The 12,611-nt window shown below is 43.8% G+C and overlaps 1 protein-coding gene across 1 annotated transcript in view; it reads left to right on the forward strand.

Moving 5' to 3' along the window:
- The first annotated feature begins 635 nt into the window (after nucleotides 1-635).
- The window catches only part of PIWIL3 (piwi like RNA-mediated gene silencing 3), a 60,193-nt gene continuing 48,217 nt past the window's right edge, over nucleotides 636-12,611 (forward strand). Inside the window, exons 1-8 of the mRNA XM_035267762.3 lie at nucleotides 636-1,172; nucleotides 3,373-3,475; nucleotides 5,268-5,399; nucleotides 5,835-6,049; nucleotides 6,622-6,743; nucleotides 7,661-7,741; nucleotides 8,319-8,522; nucleotides 12,210-12,321. Of these exons, the coding sequence (XP_035123653.3) occupies nucleotides 1,062-1,172; nucleotides 3,373-3,475; nucleotides 5,268-5,399; nucleotides 5,835-6,049; nucleotides 6,622-6,743; nucleotides 7,661-7,741; nucleotides 8,319-8,522; nucleotides 12,210-12,321 (1,080 nt within the window). The 5' untranslated portion in view covers nucleotides 636-1,061. The remainder of the gene's footprint in view (nucleotides 1,173-3,372; nucleotides 3,476-5,267; nucleotides 5,400-5,834; nucleotides 6,050-6,621; nucleotides 6,744-7,660; nucleotides 7,742-8,318; nucleotides 8,523-12,209; nucleotides 12,322-12,611) is intronic.

A 12,611-nucleotide genomic window follows, 5' to 3' on the forward strand; every position in this document is an offset into this window, starting at 1 on the left:
GCTGTGCTTGTGGGGCTGCCTGGGAGGTGAGAAGAACCCAGTACTTGCCCGACTCTAAGTGTAGTAACCCTAGTGTCTTGTAAGTCTGTGTGTGAAAGATAACCGTAGTTTCTTTAAATTTCTGGAAAAGTTGGGCCCGCTGCGGTGGCTCAGGCTTATAATCCCAGCCCTTTGGGAGGCCGAGGCGGGTGGATCACCTGAGGTCAGCAATTCGAGACCAGCCTTGCCAACACAGTGAAACCCCTGTCTCTACTAAAAATACAAAAATTAGCCAGGCACGGTGGCGCGTGCCTGTAATTCCAGCTACTCGGGAGGCCAAGGCAGGAGAATTGCTTGAGCCCGGGAGGTGGAGGTTGCAGTGCACGGAGACACTGTCTCCAGCCTGGGAGACAGAACGAGATTGTCTCAAAAAAAAAATTTTTTTTTTTTACCACGTGTCCAGTCTTTTATTACAGGAGGCTTCTTGCTGACCCGACGGGGTGGTGGCGGGTGGTGGCGGGGGGGGGGGGGGTCCTCTTTTTGGTGTAATAGGAAAACGTGTGTAGTTAGTAATCAGATGTTTTCTTGGAAGTAATAGTAAAAGGAAGAAAAATGTTACCAGGTGCTATTGTTTGAATACGGCTCCTCCCCACCAAAACTCATGCTGAAATTTGATCCCCAATGTGGCAGCGTTGGGAAGAGGGACCTCCTGGGAGGCATTTGGCTCCTGGGGGTGGAGCCCTTATGAGTAGGTTCACGTGAGTGCGTTGGATTAGTGCCTGGGCTGCTTGAGTCTGGCTTCCTCAGTTTCTCTTGTTTCCCCTTTTGCCATGTGATCTTTGTAAACACCTCTCCCCCACTCCTGCTTTCTACCGGGAGTTGAAGCAGCGTGAGACCCTCACCAGGCAGGCTGCCCAGTCTTGGAATTCCCAGCCACCAGAATGAGGAGCCAAATCCACCTCTTCATAAATTACTCAGCCTCAGCTATTCTGGTGTAGCAACACTGAAGAGAGTAAGACACCAGGCAGCTCCACCGACATGTAACGTAACTGTTCTTCAGGGTCATCACCTTCAGGACCGCAATGACTGGTAGGGCCAGGACGACCGCTCGAGGCAGAGCCCGCCGCAGGGAGCAGGAGGAACAAGAGGCACCTGGGGTACCCAGAGCACCTGAATCAGCTGCATCAGCTGCAGTGAGTAAGGCCTGTAACTTTCATTGTTTTCTTTATGCAAGAGATTCGTGCCTGTACTGAAAAGAACAGAGTTGGTTGTCGAGCCAAGCTAGTTGAGGAATAGTGCTAAATGAAGACTGATCAATTTTCGTAAGAAGAGTCAGGCAGCATGGGGAGGCGTCGTCTGCGCTCCACTGCTTCCTCCTCACATTCTCACATGTGCAAGCAGACTGACTTTCAGCCCAAAGTGGATGCAGAGGTTTCTAGATTTCTTGGCTTCAGCCAGTGACTCCTGTTTGGAAGTGACCCAAAATAAGCAACTTCATGAATGCACTGGCATCGCCTGAGTTAGAAAGGTTTTTCCAGTCTTGTTGAAAACTGGTTATGCCCGCTCTGTCTTGCCTTCTCTTACTGCATATCCACTTTGCAGTCACACGGCAGGATCCGTAGTGGTGCTGAGGGGTCTCACCTGACGACCTCCAGGGGGACCCTGTTCTGCATGGATGTAGCATGACGCCTTCCAGGTCCCCTCACTCTGCTGTGATTGTCACTCCTCTCTGTCTCCTAAGCCCTCCAACCTCAGTTCCTCCTCCTGGTCCTAATTCTCAGTTTTCAACATTGACCCCTGTGTCACTGAGACAAAGCATCTAATGAGAACGTCAGTGGCTCCCTCTCTGGTCTCCTCACTCATGACCATCTGAACCCGTATCTAGCTCCTCACCCGAGATCCTAGGACACCAGCTTTTTATTTTTATTTTTTGTATTAGTAGAGATGGGGTTTCACCACGTTAGCCAGGGTGGTCTTGAACTCTTGACCTCAGGTGATCTGCCCGCTTCAGCCTCCCAAAGTGCTGGGATTTCAGGTGTGAGCCGCCGAGCCTGGCCTAGGGCACCATCCTTGTTCCTACCTAAAGCAAGTATCTCTACTTAGCCCCGTAGGCAGTCCTCCGTCCAGGGCCCGTCTGGTGCAACTGTCTCCCAAGTCAGCAGGTGTGTGTTCTCCTAAATCATTCCCATCTGTCTCCAAACTCACTGAGTTCACTCCCATTCATCAAGAAACTTTCCCTGGATGCTCGCACTCCAAATCCACAGGGCGGCTCTCCTCAGACTTGTGCCATGGCGTGTACTTGGCACCGTCGAGAGCTCTTTTCTCTTGATGGGCTCCCTTCACTTAGTGTTGAGGCCACCTCCTTCATCCCTGGCCACCCCCTCTTGCTCTCTTTTGTGGAGTTCTCCTCTGTGCCCCCTTGATCTTGCCCAGACCTAGCTGTTGAGCCTCATCTTTTTCTCCATAGTCTCACTCCCTTGGTGAAGTTATCCAGGGTCAAAAATGCTCTCTGGTGTGTGGACAGGTCCCCACATTTTTCTCTTCAGCCAGAACCCCTCCTGTACCATCCAACAGCCCCATGGGTGTCCACAGACACCTCATTCTCCTGATCTGCCCTTCCCAACACACTACACCCACCTCATCAGAAGGATGTTTATTCTTCTGCTTGCTCAGGCCAAAAGTCTATGGATTCATCCTATCGCCATGACCTCAAGCCCTTCTCAAAAACAACCAGGGATTGTTTTCTCTATTTTTTTTTCTCCAAACTATCCAGTATTGGATAATTTCTCACCACTCCTATCCCTGCCTTCCAGCCCAAACAGCTGACATCCTTGCTATTTCCTTATCTCTCACTCTGCGTGTTCCCAATGCAGAACTTGACAAATCAGTTCATGTTGTTCCTCTGCCTGGCATCCTGTCACAGCTCTCATTTTATCAGTCAGAAGCAATTTCCTTAAAAGGACCTCCTTCCCTTCATCTCACTGACCTCTCTCGCCCTTCCCTTCTTCCAGCCACACTGGCCGCCTCCTTCTTCCTCAAACCTTCCCAGCTGCAGAGCTCTGCTCTTTTTCCCTCCACCTTTGGCGTGGGTGACTTTGCTAATTCACTCAGCACCTCCAAGTCTTGGGTTCAATGTCGCTTTCTCACTGAGGCCCTCCTTTGCCATCAACTAATCAAACCTCCCAGTAGTTCCCAATTCTCCTCAGTTTGTGGTGGTCTTTGTTTCCTTAGCAATTACCACACAAAGTACTATTACACTGTTGCTTGTTACAACTCAGTTTCTGTCACTGGAATATGAGCTTTGCAGAGGAAATTCCTTTGCCCTGTGCCCTGAGAGTACCATTTGGAGGGCGAATAAACACGGGGGGCGCAGCTCATTATTTCTATTTCCAGGAGCCTGCTCAGTGGCAGTGGACACCCCGGCCCCTGCGAGAGGAAGGCCCAGTGGTTAGACCGCGGCAGCCGAGAGGAGCAGAAGGAACAGCACAGTCTCGAGGTGAAAGGAGGCAAGAAGGACGTGAGGGGCAGGGGATGCTTCCTGTGTGAAGGGCCACCACAGTGGTAGAAGGTTCTAGACAGAGCCTGAGGACTCCCGTGAGGTTTGGTGGGATGGGAAGTGTGTGCAGCTGGTAACTGTCTCTCTTCGTGCAGTGAATTATCTGATAGTGTTTCCTTCACCTTCTGTCTTAAAACGTGTGGAAAAGAAATGGAGGTCACTGTTTATTAGCCAGTTCAACGTAATTGCTTTTCAAATTTAAATGACACATCTGCACATGATAACTCTAGGTTAACTTAATGGAATTCTAAGAATACCGTCTTTTTGCCTCTTTAAATTGTGACATTAAGAGTTTAAACCGTTACCACATTGCAGGGTGCCGGGCCATCCTCATTTATACAAGCTCTCATGCTCACAGGCTCAGATACTGTCATTTGCTAAGGATTTGGCCAACGGGATTCAACTGCAGTCTGGATTCTCCACTTTGGTTATTATAGCAAAGTAGCTCGTGATGAATCAAAACCTTCAACACTAAAAAAATTGTATTATAGATAAACAGTAAACTGATCCAAAATCCAGAACCTATAAAATGAGCTTATTCATTTGAATATGTAAAATTAAAACACATTTTTAATCAGATCCCATCGGAAGGGTTATTAACTAGTATGTTTAAAGTACGTGGACTGGGCACAGTGGCTCACACTAGCACTTTGGGAGGCCCAGGTGGGTGGATCACTTGAGGCTAGAAGTTTGAGACCAGCCTAGCCAACATGACAAAATCCCATCTCTACCAAAAATACGGCAATTAGCCAGGCATGGTGGCATGTGCCTGTAATCGCAGCTACTCGGGAGGCTGAGGCAGGAGAATTGCTTGAATGTGGGAGGTGGAAGTTTAAGTGAGCTGAGATGGGGCCACTGTACTCCACCCTGGGTGACAGAGTGAGAATCCATCTCAAAAAAAGCATGGTTTGCAGCAAGTGCCGAAGTGCCAAGCTGGGACACCTGTTTCCTTTTGCTGACATTTTAATATGGTGAATTTTATTGTCGGATGTGTTAGGAGCTAGTTGGGAGTTTGATAAAATTTAGTCTATCAGAAATGGGGATACTCTGAATTTGTCAGATTGTCATAAACTGAAAACAATAGCCCCTGGAAGTAAACTTTTGAGAAAAACCATTGTAACCCAAGGCAAAGACGTCTTGGTCATTCAGGGTTACGGGATTTATAATGACGTGTGCGTGTTCTTCCAGGTTGCCTCACTTGTCAGTGAAAGACTGCATTGTGCTGTCATTCAGATTTAACTTTGTAGAATAGCTACCTCAATATGAACTTAGCATGTAAGTTTAAAATAGTGTGATCCTTTTGTAGTTGCTCTTAATAGAAAGAATAGATCAGCTTTGTATCAAAAGCCACTTTCATAGATCTTTTGAAAGACTGGTTTATTTGGCATTTTATGACACCCACTAGGGGGCAGTGTAGCGGCAGGGGATAGGCTCAAAGAGTCAAAACCCAAGGTTTCTAGAATCTTGTACCATGAAAAAATACCCAAAGAAATGGGGCAATTGTGTAGCAGGAATGGACGATAGTGTTAAGGCAACCACGGATCTGAACTGAGGACTCCTTGGAAAAGGTTTCTGGGAAAGGTCACACACGTGGCAACACGTCACTGAAATGTGTTTCGGAACCTTGGGTGGCGTCTTACCTACCTCCAGCAAACTTAGGCTGGGTGTTAATACCGTCTTATCTGTTCTTCCCTTTTTATTGTGTAAACTTCTGGCTTTTACATTTATGCAGGGGTGAGAGAACCTGGACTTGAAGCTGGATTACAAACCTTATCCTTACAGGAGAGGAGGATTGGTGGAGTTTTTCAGGACCTGGTGGTAAACACCAGGAGAGATATGATGCATGTTAAAAACTCAAAAACAGGTATGTTGGCCGATAGCCCAGTGTAGATGGAGCTGTTTGGGTTGGGGTTGGGGTTCGAGTTTTGGTTTCGAGACAGTGTCCTGCACTGTTGCCTGGGCTGGAGTACAGTGGCAATCTCAGCTCACTGCAACCTCTGATCTCCCAGGTTCAAGCAATTCTCTTGTCTCAGCCTCCTGAGTAGCTGGGATTATAGGCCCATGCCACCGTGCCCAGCTAATTTTTTGAATTTTTAGTAGAGATGGGGGTTTCATCATGTTGCCCAGGCTGGTCTCGAACTCCTGACCTCATCATCTGCCCTCCTCGGCCTCCCAAAGCATTGGGATTTACAGGCGTGAGCCTTCGCACCCAGCCCTAACTTTGGCCTTTAATATTGTAGCGTCCAAACTGTTTTAGGCCCAATCAGTCTGTTTATTGTCATGTCACTCAATTTTTCAGGTTCAGAAGGTGAAGTGGTACGGCTAATCGCCAATCACTTCCGAGTGATATCCCATCATCAGCGTTCTGCATTTAAATACAATGTTGACTACAAACCCGACGTAGAAGCTGGAAATCTCCGTCAAATTTTACTTAATCAACATATAAGGAAATTTGGGGAGTGCCATATATTTGACGGAAACTCTTTATTATTACCTCGGCCACTAAGAGAGCGGGTTAAGTAATGTTATTTCACATCTTCCTGTGTTCTTTCTCTTGCTTTTACTTTTTTATATATATAATAAAACACCCATTATTTTTGTGCAGTTGTTGCAGAGATGCCCCAAGGACCTCTCGCTCATATGGCTTGTAGCAGAACCTGCATGCCATGTTTGGTTCCTGACATTCGATAATGCCTCTAATTTTAATGCCTAAATGAAGTTTAATAGCACAATGTGGCTTAAAAATGCTTCCAAATTTTGGATACTTTGTTTTTATTCTATTTGTTTCATTCAAAACTTCAGCCCCCTCACTCCTAGCAGAAAAAATTAGAAAACTTATTTTCTTCTAGAAATTTCTATATCAACTGGACAATTAAATTGTTTTCAGGAGCTTGAGTAAAATATTTCAACTTGAATATTGAATATTCCAACTCTTCACTCTTGTCAGTCCCCTTTCGTGCATGTGTGTACCTTTGTGGGAAAGACTGCCCCATTTCGATAGTTTGCTGGATAGCCAAGTGACATGTTGATTTGCCATGCAAAGTTTTTGGTAGAATATCTGGACTTTTTTTTGTTCTTTTTCTCAGAAAGTGGAATGGGTGAGCACAACTGAAGACAAAAAAATTGTGAAGATTGTGGTTGAGTTTTCCAAAGAACTCGCGCCCACGTCACCAGATTGCCTACGCTTTTACAACATTCTGTTTAGAAAGTAGGTTATCGGGGTTGGATTTCTTTGCTATTCATTCAGTTGTTTTATGGTTAGTGGTGTTGAACGTAGCCATTTGCTTCGAGCACTTTCTGTTCTTCATAGTCCCGTGTATTAAGAGAGTGAAGGGTCTTGGAGACGAAATGATACTTGAGGCTCACCTGGAATGAGCAAGTTCAGTGGATTATCCTCAGTGTTCTCCTGGCCTGCCCCTGCTCTTTGCCTCATACCTGCCTAGAAAGAATAATAGACGTCAGCTATGCACATCCATGCATGTCCCTGTAGCAAATACACTTTTTACTCTGTGGTCACTACGATGACTAAATATTGAAAGTTAAAATTTGAAAGGCGCAGTTTGAGGCCAGATGTGGTGGCTCACACCTATAATCCTGGCACTTTGGAAGGCTGAGGCAGGTGGATCATTTGAGGTCAGGAGTTCGAGATCAGCCTGGCCAACATGGTGAAACCCTGCCTTTACTAAACATACAAAAATTAGTTGGGTGTGGTGGCATGTGCCTGCAGTCCAGCTACTCAGGAGGCTGAGGCAGGAGAATCACTTGGACCCAGTGGGTAGAGGTTGCAGTGAGCAGAGATCGTGCCACTGCACTCCAGCCTGGGCGACAGAGCGAGGCTCTGTCTCAAACAAAAGGCACAGTTTGAAAAAGAGACCTTAGTTTAGTTTTGAGAATGAAGAACATCTTGGTAACCTTTCTACAATATTACGTTTATAAGGAGACAGAACAATTGAGGTTAAATGAATGTTACTATCCACCTCATAATGTAACTTTGTAGTTCCGTACTTTATGTTCATTGATGATATAAATAGTCATTGACAGATTTTTTTCTCCATTATATGTCTTACCAAATGCTTAACAATGTAACCTGTACTTTCAACAAAATTTATTTTTTTCCATTTCTAGAGCTTTCAAGGAGCTAAACTTGAAACAAATCGGTCGCCACTATTATACCGAAAAGATACCATTGACACTAGAGCGTCGTGGGTTTGTATAAAGTAGAAAATTTCACATTCTGCAGACTTAAACGTAGGATTTTCTTGAGAAAGTTATTCATTTCACATTTGAAGTGGTATGCCTTAAAAGTTATAGCCTTTTAAATGGCATCCACTGACCATTTAAAAGTGTAATGCCAACTCAAGGTAAGAAGATTCATTTTAAAAAAAATTTGGCATGACAAATAGAAACCTTAAGGTAATCCAGTTGTTGCATACACATTGTGAGAAGCCTAAACGATCGTGCAAAATGGGTAATTTATCTCTGAGAGTATCTTCAGTCATAGCAGCTGTATCTCTCTATTACTTGTATAGGTATATACCAAATGTAAGTTATGTTACAGATACATGTGGATATGATACTTTCAGCCTGTGGGTGATAAAAACAGTTCAACAAAATATAAATAGCACATCTGATAAATGTTTACCTGAAGGTCCTTCAAAAGACTAAGACCAAGGAATTGAAACTGACTTCTAAGTACCAATTTTTAGACCCAGAGCTTAGGCCTGGAAACACTTGGCTTTGTGTGAAGAGCTTGGACTTACTACTCTCATGTAATTTATTCTAGTACCAGCTTGGAAATCTGGCGTGGTTATGTTACTTCTATTCTTCAGTACGAAAACGGCATTACCCTCTGTGCTGACGTGAACCACAAACTGCTCCGAATAGAAACTGTTTATGATTTCATAAGCAAAATACAGGCAGAGGCCCAGCGAGGAAACCCCCAAGTGGAAGTAGCTAATAAATTAATTGGATCAATTGTTCTGACAAAGTAAGTCTATCTTTTAAAAACTGATCTAATCATTTTAACTCCCTCCCCACCCCCCAAGAGACGGCAAGAGATGCTCCTATAGTTCTCTAGTCACTAAATGTTCAAGTTTGAGTAGAAATGGCAAGAACCACTGGACATGTTTCTCCTCTGGTTATACAGCTTGGGAGAAGGATGTCAGGCCGGGTGTGGTGACTCAAGCCTGTAATCTCAGCACTTTGGGAGGCTGAGGTGGGTGGATCACGAGGTCAAGAGATCGAGACCATCTTGGTCAACATGGTGAAACCCTGTCTCTACTAAAAATACAAAAAATTAGCTGGGCATGGTGGTGCATGCCTGTAATCTCAGCTACTCAGGAGGCTGAGGCAGGAGAATTGCCTGAACCCAGGAGGTGGAGGTAGAGTTGAGCCGAGATCGTGCCATTGCACTCCAGCCCGGGTAACGAGTGAAACTCCGTCTCAAAAAAAAAAAAAAAAAAAGAATACGTCAATTGTAGATGCCACTATTCTTTTTTTTTTTTTTTTTTTTTTTTTTTTTCTTTGAGACAGAGTCTCACACTGTTGCCCAAGCTGGAGTGCAGTGGAGCGATCTTGGCTCACTGCAATCTCTGCCTCCTGGGTTCAAGCAATTCTCCTGCCTCAGCCTCCCAAGCAGCTGGGACTATAGGCGTGTGCTACCACACCCAGCTAATTTTTTTGTATTTTTAATACAGATGGGGTTTTACTATGTTGGCCTCCTAAAGTGCTGGGATTATAGGTGTGAGCCACCACGCCTGGCTGACTTCACGATTCTTGTAATCCCTAATGCCAGTTCATTTATTCTGAACCCTACCTTGCACATAACACTAAGCTCTTTCTAGATTTCTTTCCTTTTCCTCTCTGTTATGGGCATTTAGCTAGTTTAAAAATGAGTGCTTAGTTACAATCCATCAGCAGTTTTTCATTTGAAGGAAATTTTTGAATCTTTCTGCAGCAGAAATCTTAAATTGATAAGATAATGGATTTAAAGAATCAGTTCCTTAGCCAACGCAATCTTACATGGACATTGGAGGACTCACACTTCTCAATTTTAAAACTTATTAGAAAGCTCCGGTAATCAACGTAGTGTGATGTTGGCCTAAAGAGACGGAGGCCAATGAATAAGTTCAGAAGGTTAACCTCCACTTAGTCAATTGCCTTCTGACAAGTGCATCAGGGTAATTCAATAGAGGAAAGGACAGTCTTTTCGATAATGTTGCTGGGACAACTGACTATCCACCTCCCTCTTCCTCATATAACTCACACAGTTAATTCCAGTTTAACGCAACCAACTCAATAGACCTAGATGTAAGAACTAAAAGCATAACATTCTTAGAAAATATAGGACTCGGCCGGGTGCAGTGGCTCACACCTGTAATCTCAGCACTTTGGGAGGCCGAGGTGAATGGATCACCTGAGGTTGGGGATTTGAGACCAGCCTGACCAATATGGAGAAACCCCGTCTCTACTAAAAATACAAAAATTAGCTGGGCATGGTGGCGCATGCCTGTAATCCCAGCTACTCGGGAGGCTGAGGCAGGAGAATCGCTTGAACCAGGGAGGCAGAGCTTGTGGTGAGCCGAGATCGCGCCATTGCACTCCAGCCTGGGCAACAAGAGTGAAACTCCATCTCAAAAAAAAAATACAGGACTCAATCTTTTTGACTTTGAGCTAGGCAAAACCTTAGATAAGCCACTCAAAGCCGAAGTGATAACAAAACAAACATACATTGGGCTTCACCAACTTAAAAACTTTGTTCAAAGTGTACTATCAAAATTGTGAAAACAACTGGAAAAAGTACAGAAAATGTTTGCAAATTGCGTAAGTAACCTGTATCTAGAATATACAAACAACACTTAATTGAGAGATGACATAATTTTTAAAATGGACAAAAGATCAATTAGATACTTTACCAGCGATATTTCTTTAAACAAAATATACAAATGACCAATAGATGCATGAAAGCATTCAATATCAGTAACCATCATGGAAATGCAAGTGAAAACCACAATGAGATATCGTTTCACACCCATTAGGATGGTTAAAATTAGACAGATATTGATAAGTGTTGGCAAGGATGTGGGAAGATCAGAAGCAACCTTCCTATGCTGCTTGTAGGAATGTTAAATGGTATGGCTTCTTTGGAAGACAGTCTGGCACTTTCTTAAAATGCTAAAGATATGTATTACTGAAGTGGTATCATTTGGGGAAGTACACAAGGTTCGTTGTCCCACAGTAAGGAAAACAAAGATGCAGCCCTATGAGGTTGGGTTTAGGAGCGGAAAGTTGAATAGGTGAAAGAGAAAAGCTGCTCCTTGTAGGGGGAGGGGCGTTCTGAATGGATCTTCCTCTTTGCAGAGAGATGAGGTTGGTTTTATGGAGGGGCTTGAAGAGGTGGTGTCTGATTTGCATAGGTCCCAAAGCGTTGCTTGGACCAGGTGTGCCATTGACATAGCCTGTGAAAAGGCTGGTCATCGCACCCTAATCTTTTATCATGTGGATGTGGTTTCCACCTGGCTGGCACCTTAACAGCCTGCACACATGGCCACAAAGAGAAGGGAAGAAGAAACCTCCATGTTGGAAATACCTGGCTTCTGGCATAGCTGCTGCCATTCAACTGTGCAAGCTTCCGGCTTGCTTATCTATGCTGCAGCTTGATTTTTTCAGGCTGCTTTTTGTTAGAAAAGAAAATATTTGGGGGCTGTTTTTTTATTAAGAGAAAATTCCACTGAGAACTTTTATTAGCCACCTAAATAATTCCTTTTTAACTCCTACATATATAACCTAGAAATTTTACTCCTACTTAAACACGCAAGAGAAATAACAGTCACTAAAATCGTCACATAAATGTTTGTAACCTTATTCATGGTAACCAAAAGTATATACAACCATAATGTCTAGCTGGTGAATGGATAAACAAAAGGTGGGATATCCTACAACAGAATATTTTTGGAAATGGAAAGGAATTAAGTGCCAAGACATACTACAGCTTGGTCGAATCTTAAACACAATGCTAAGTGAAAGAAGCCAGTCAGGAAAGAACAGACGTTCTATGACTCAGTTTACATGAATGAGCAAATGTGTTGAGACAGGAAGTAGACTAGTGGTTGCCTGAAGGCTGGTGGATTAGACTAAAATGGGAAGTGACCGCTTATGGTTATGTTTCTTTGATTGTCTTGATTACACATCTCTGTGGCTATAGTAAAAACCAGGTGATTGTATGGGTGAGTTGTGTATTATGTGAATTGCATCTTTTTTTTAATTGAGACAGTCTCACTCTGTCACCAGGCGCCAGGTTGCTTCTGATCTACCCAACCTTGGCTCACTGCAACCTCTGCCTCCTGGGTTCAAGCAATTCTCCTGCCTCAGCCTCCGGAGTAGCTGGGACTACAGGCATGCGCCACCATGCCCAGCTAATTTTTTTGTATTTTAGTAGAGACGGGGTTTCACCATGTTGGCCAGGATGGTCTCGATCTCTTAACCTTGTGATCCGCCCTTAGCCTCCCAAAGTGCTGGGATTACAGGCGTGAGCCACCGCACCTGGCCGTGAATTACATCTTAGTAAATCTAATATATCCTGCAATTCCTTGCAAGATTAAAAATGTCTTATTTTCTGTGCGATGGTTCCGTGCAATGAAAAAGTCAGATATAATACCATATTGTAATTTCACAGATACAACAACAGGACCTACAGAGTAGATGGTGTTGATTGGAATCTGAATCCTCGACACACATTTAACAAATCAGATGGCACCAAAATCACCTATATAGACTACTACAAGCAGGTATGAAATTGTATTTCTTTAAATATGTTTAAATTGTAAACCTTCATGTGTTTAAGTTTGTCTTATTTAGATACTCAAACACATTTGTCATGTAAACATATTTTTCTTTAGGGGATTAATTATAGCTTGACTTCTCCATTATCCACGCGTCTAAGTACCTTGTATATAGGATAATGTCACATAACTAGAATGGCTTCAGTGTGACACCTTCTTTCCCTTCTTTCAGTCTTAACAGTGGCTACTATCATAGTTTTTTTTTTGTTTGTTTTGTTTTTTGTTTTTTTTTTTTT

This window comes from Callithrix jacchus, chromosome 1 (genome assembly GCF_049354715.1).
Source record: "Callithrix jacchus isolate 240 chromosome 1, calJac240_pri, whole genome shotgun sequence".
In the NCBI taxonomy this organism is placed as follows: Eukaryota; Metazoa; Chordata; class Mammalia; order Primates; family Cebidae; genus Callithrix; species Callithrix jacchus.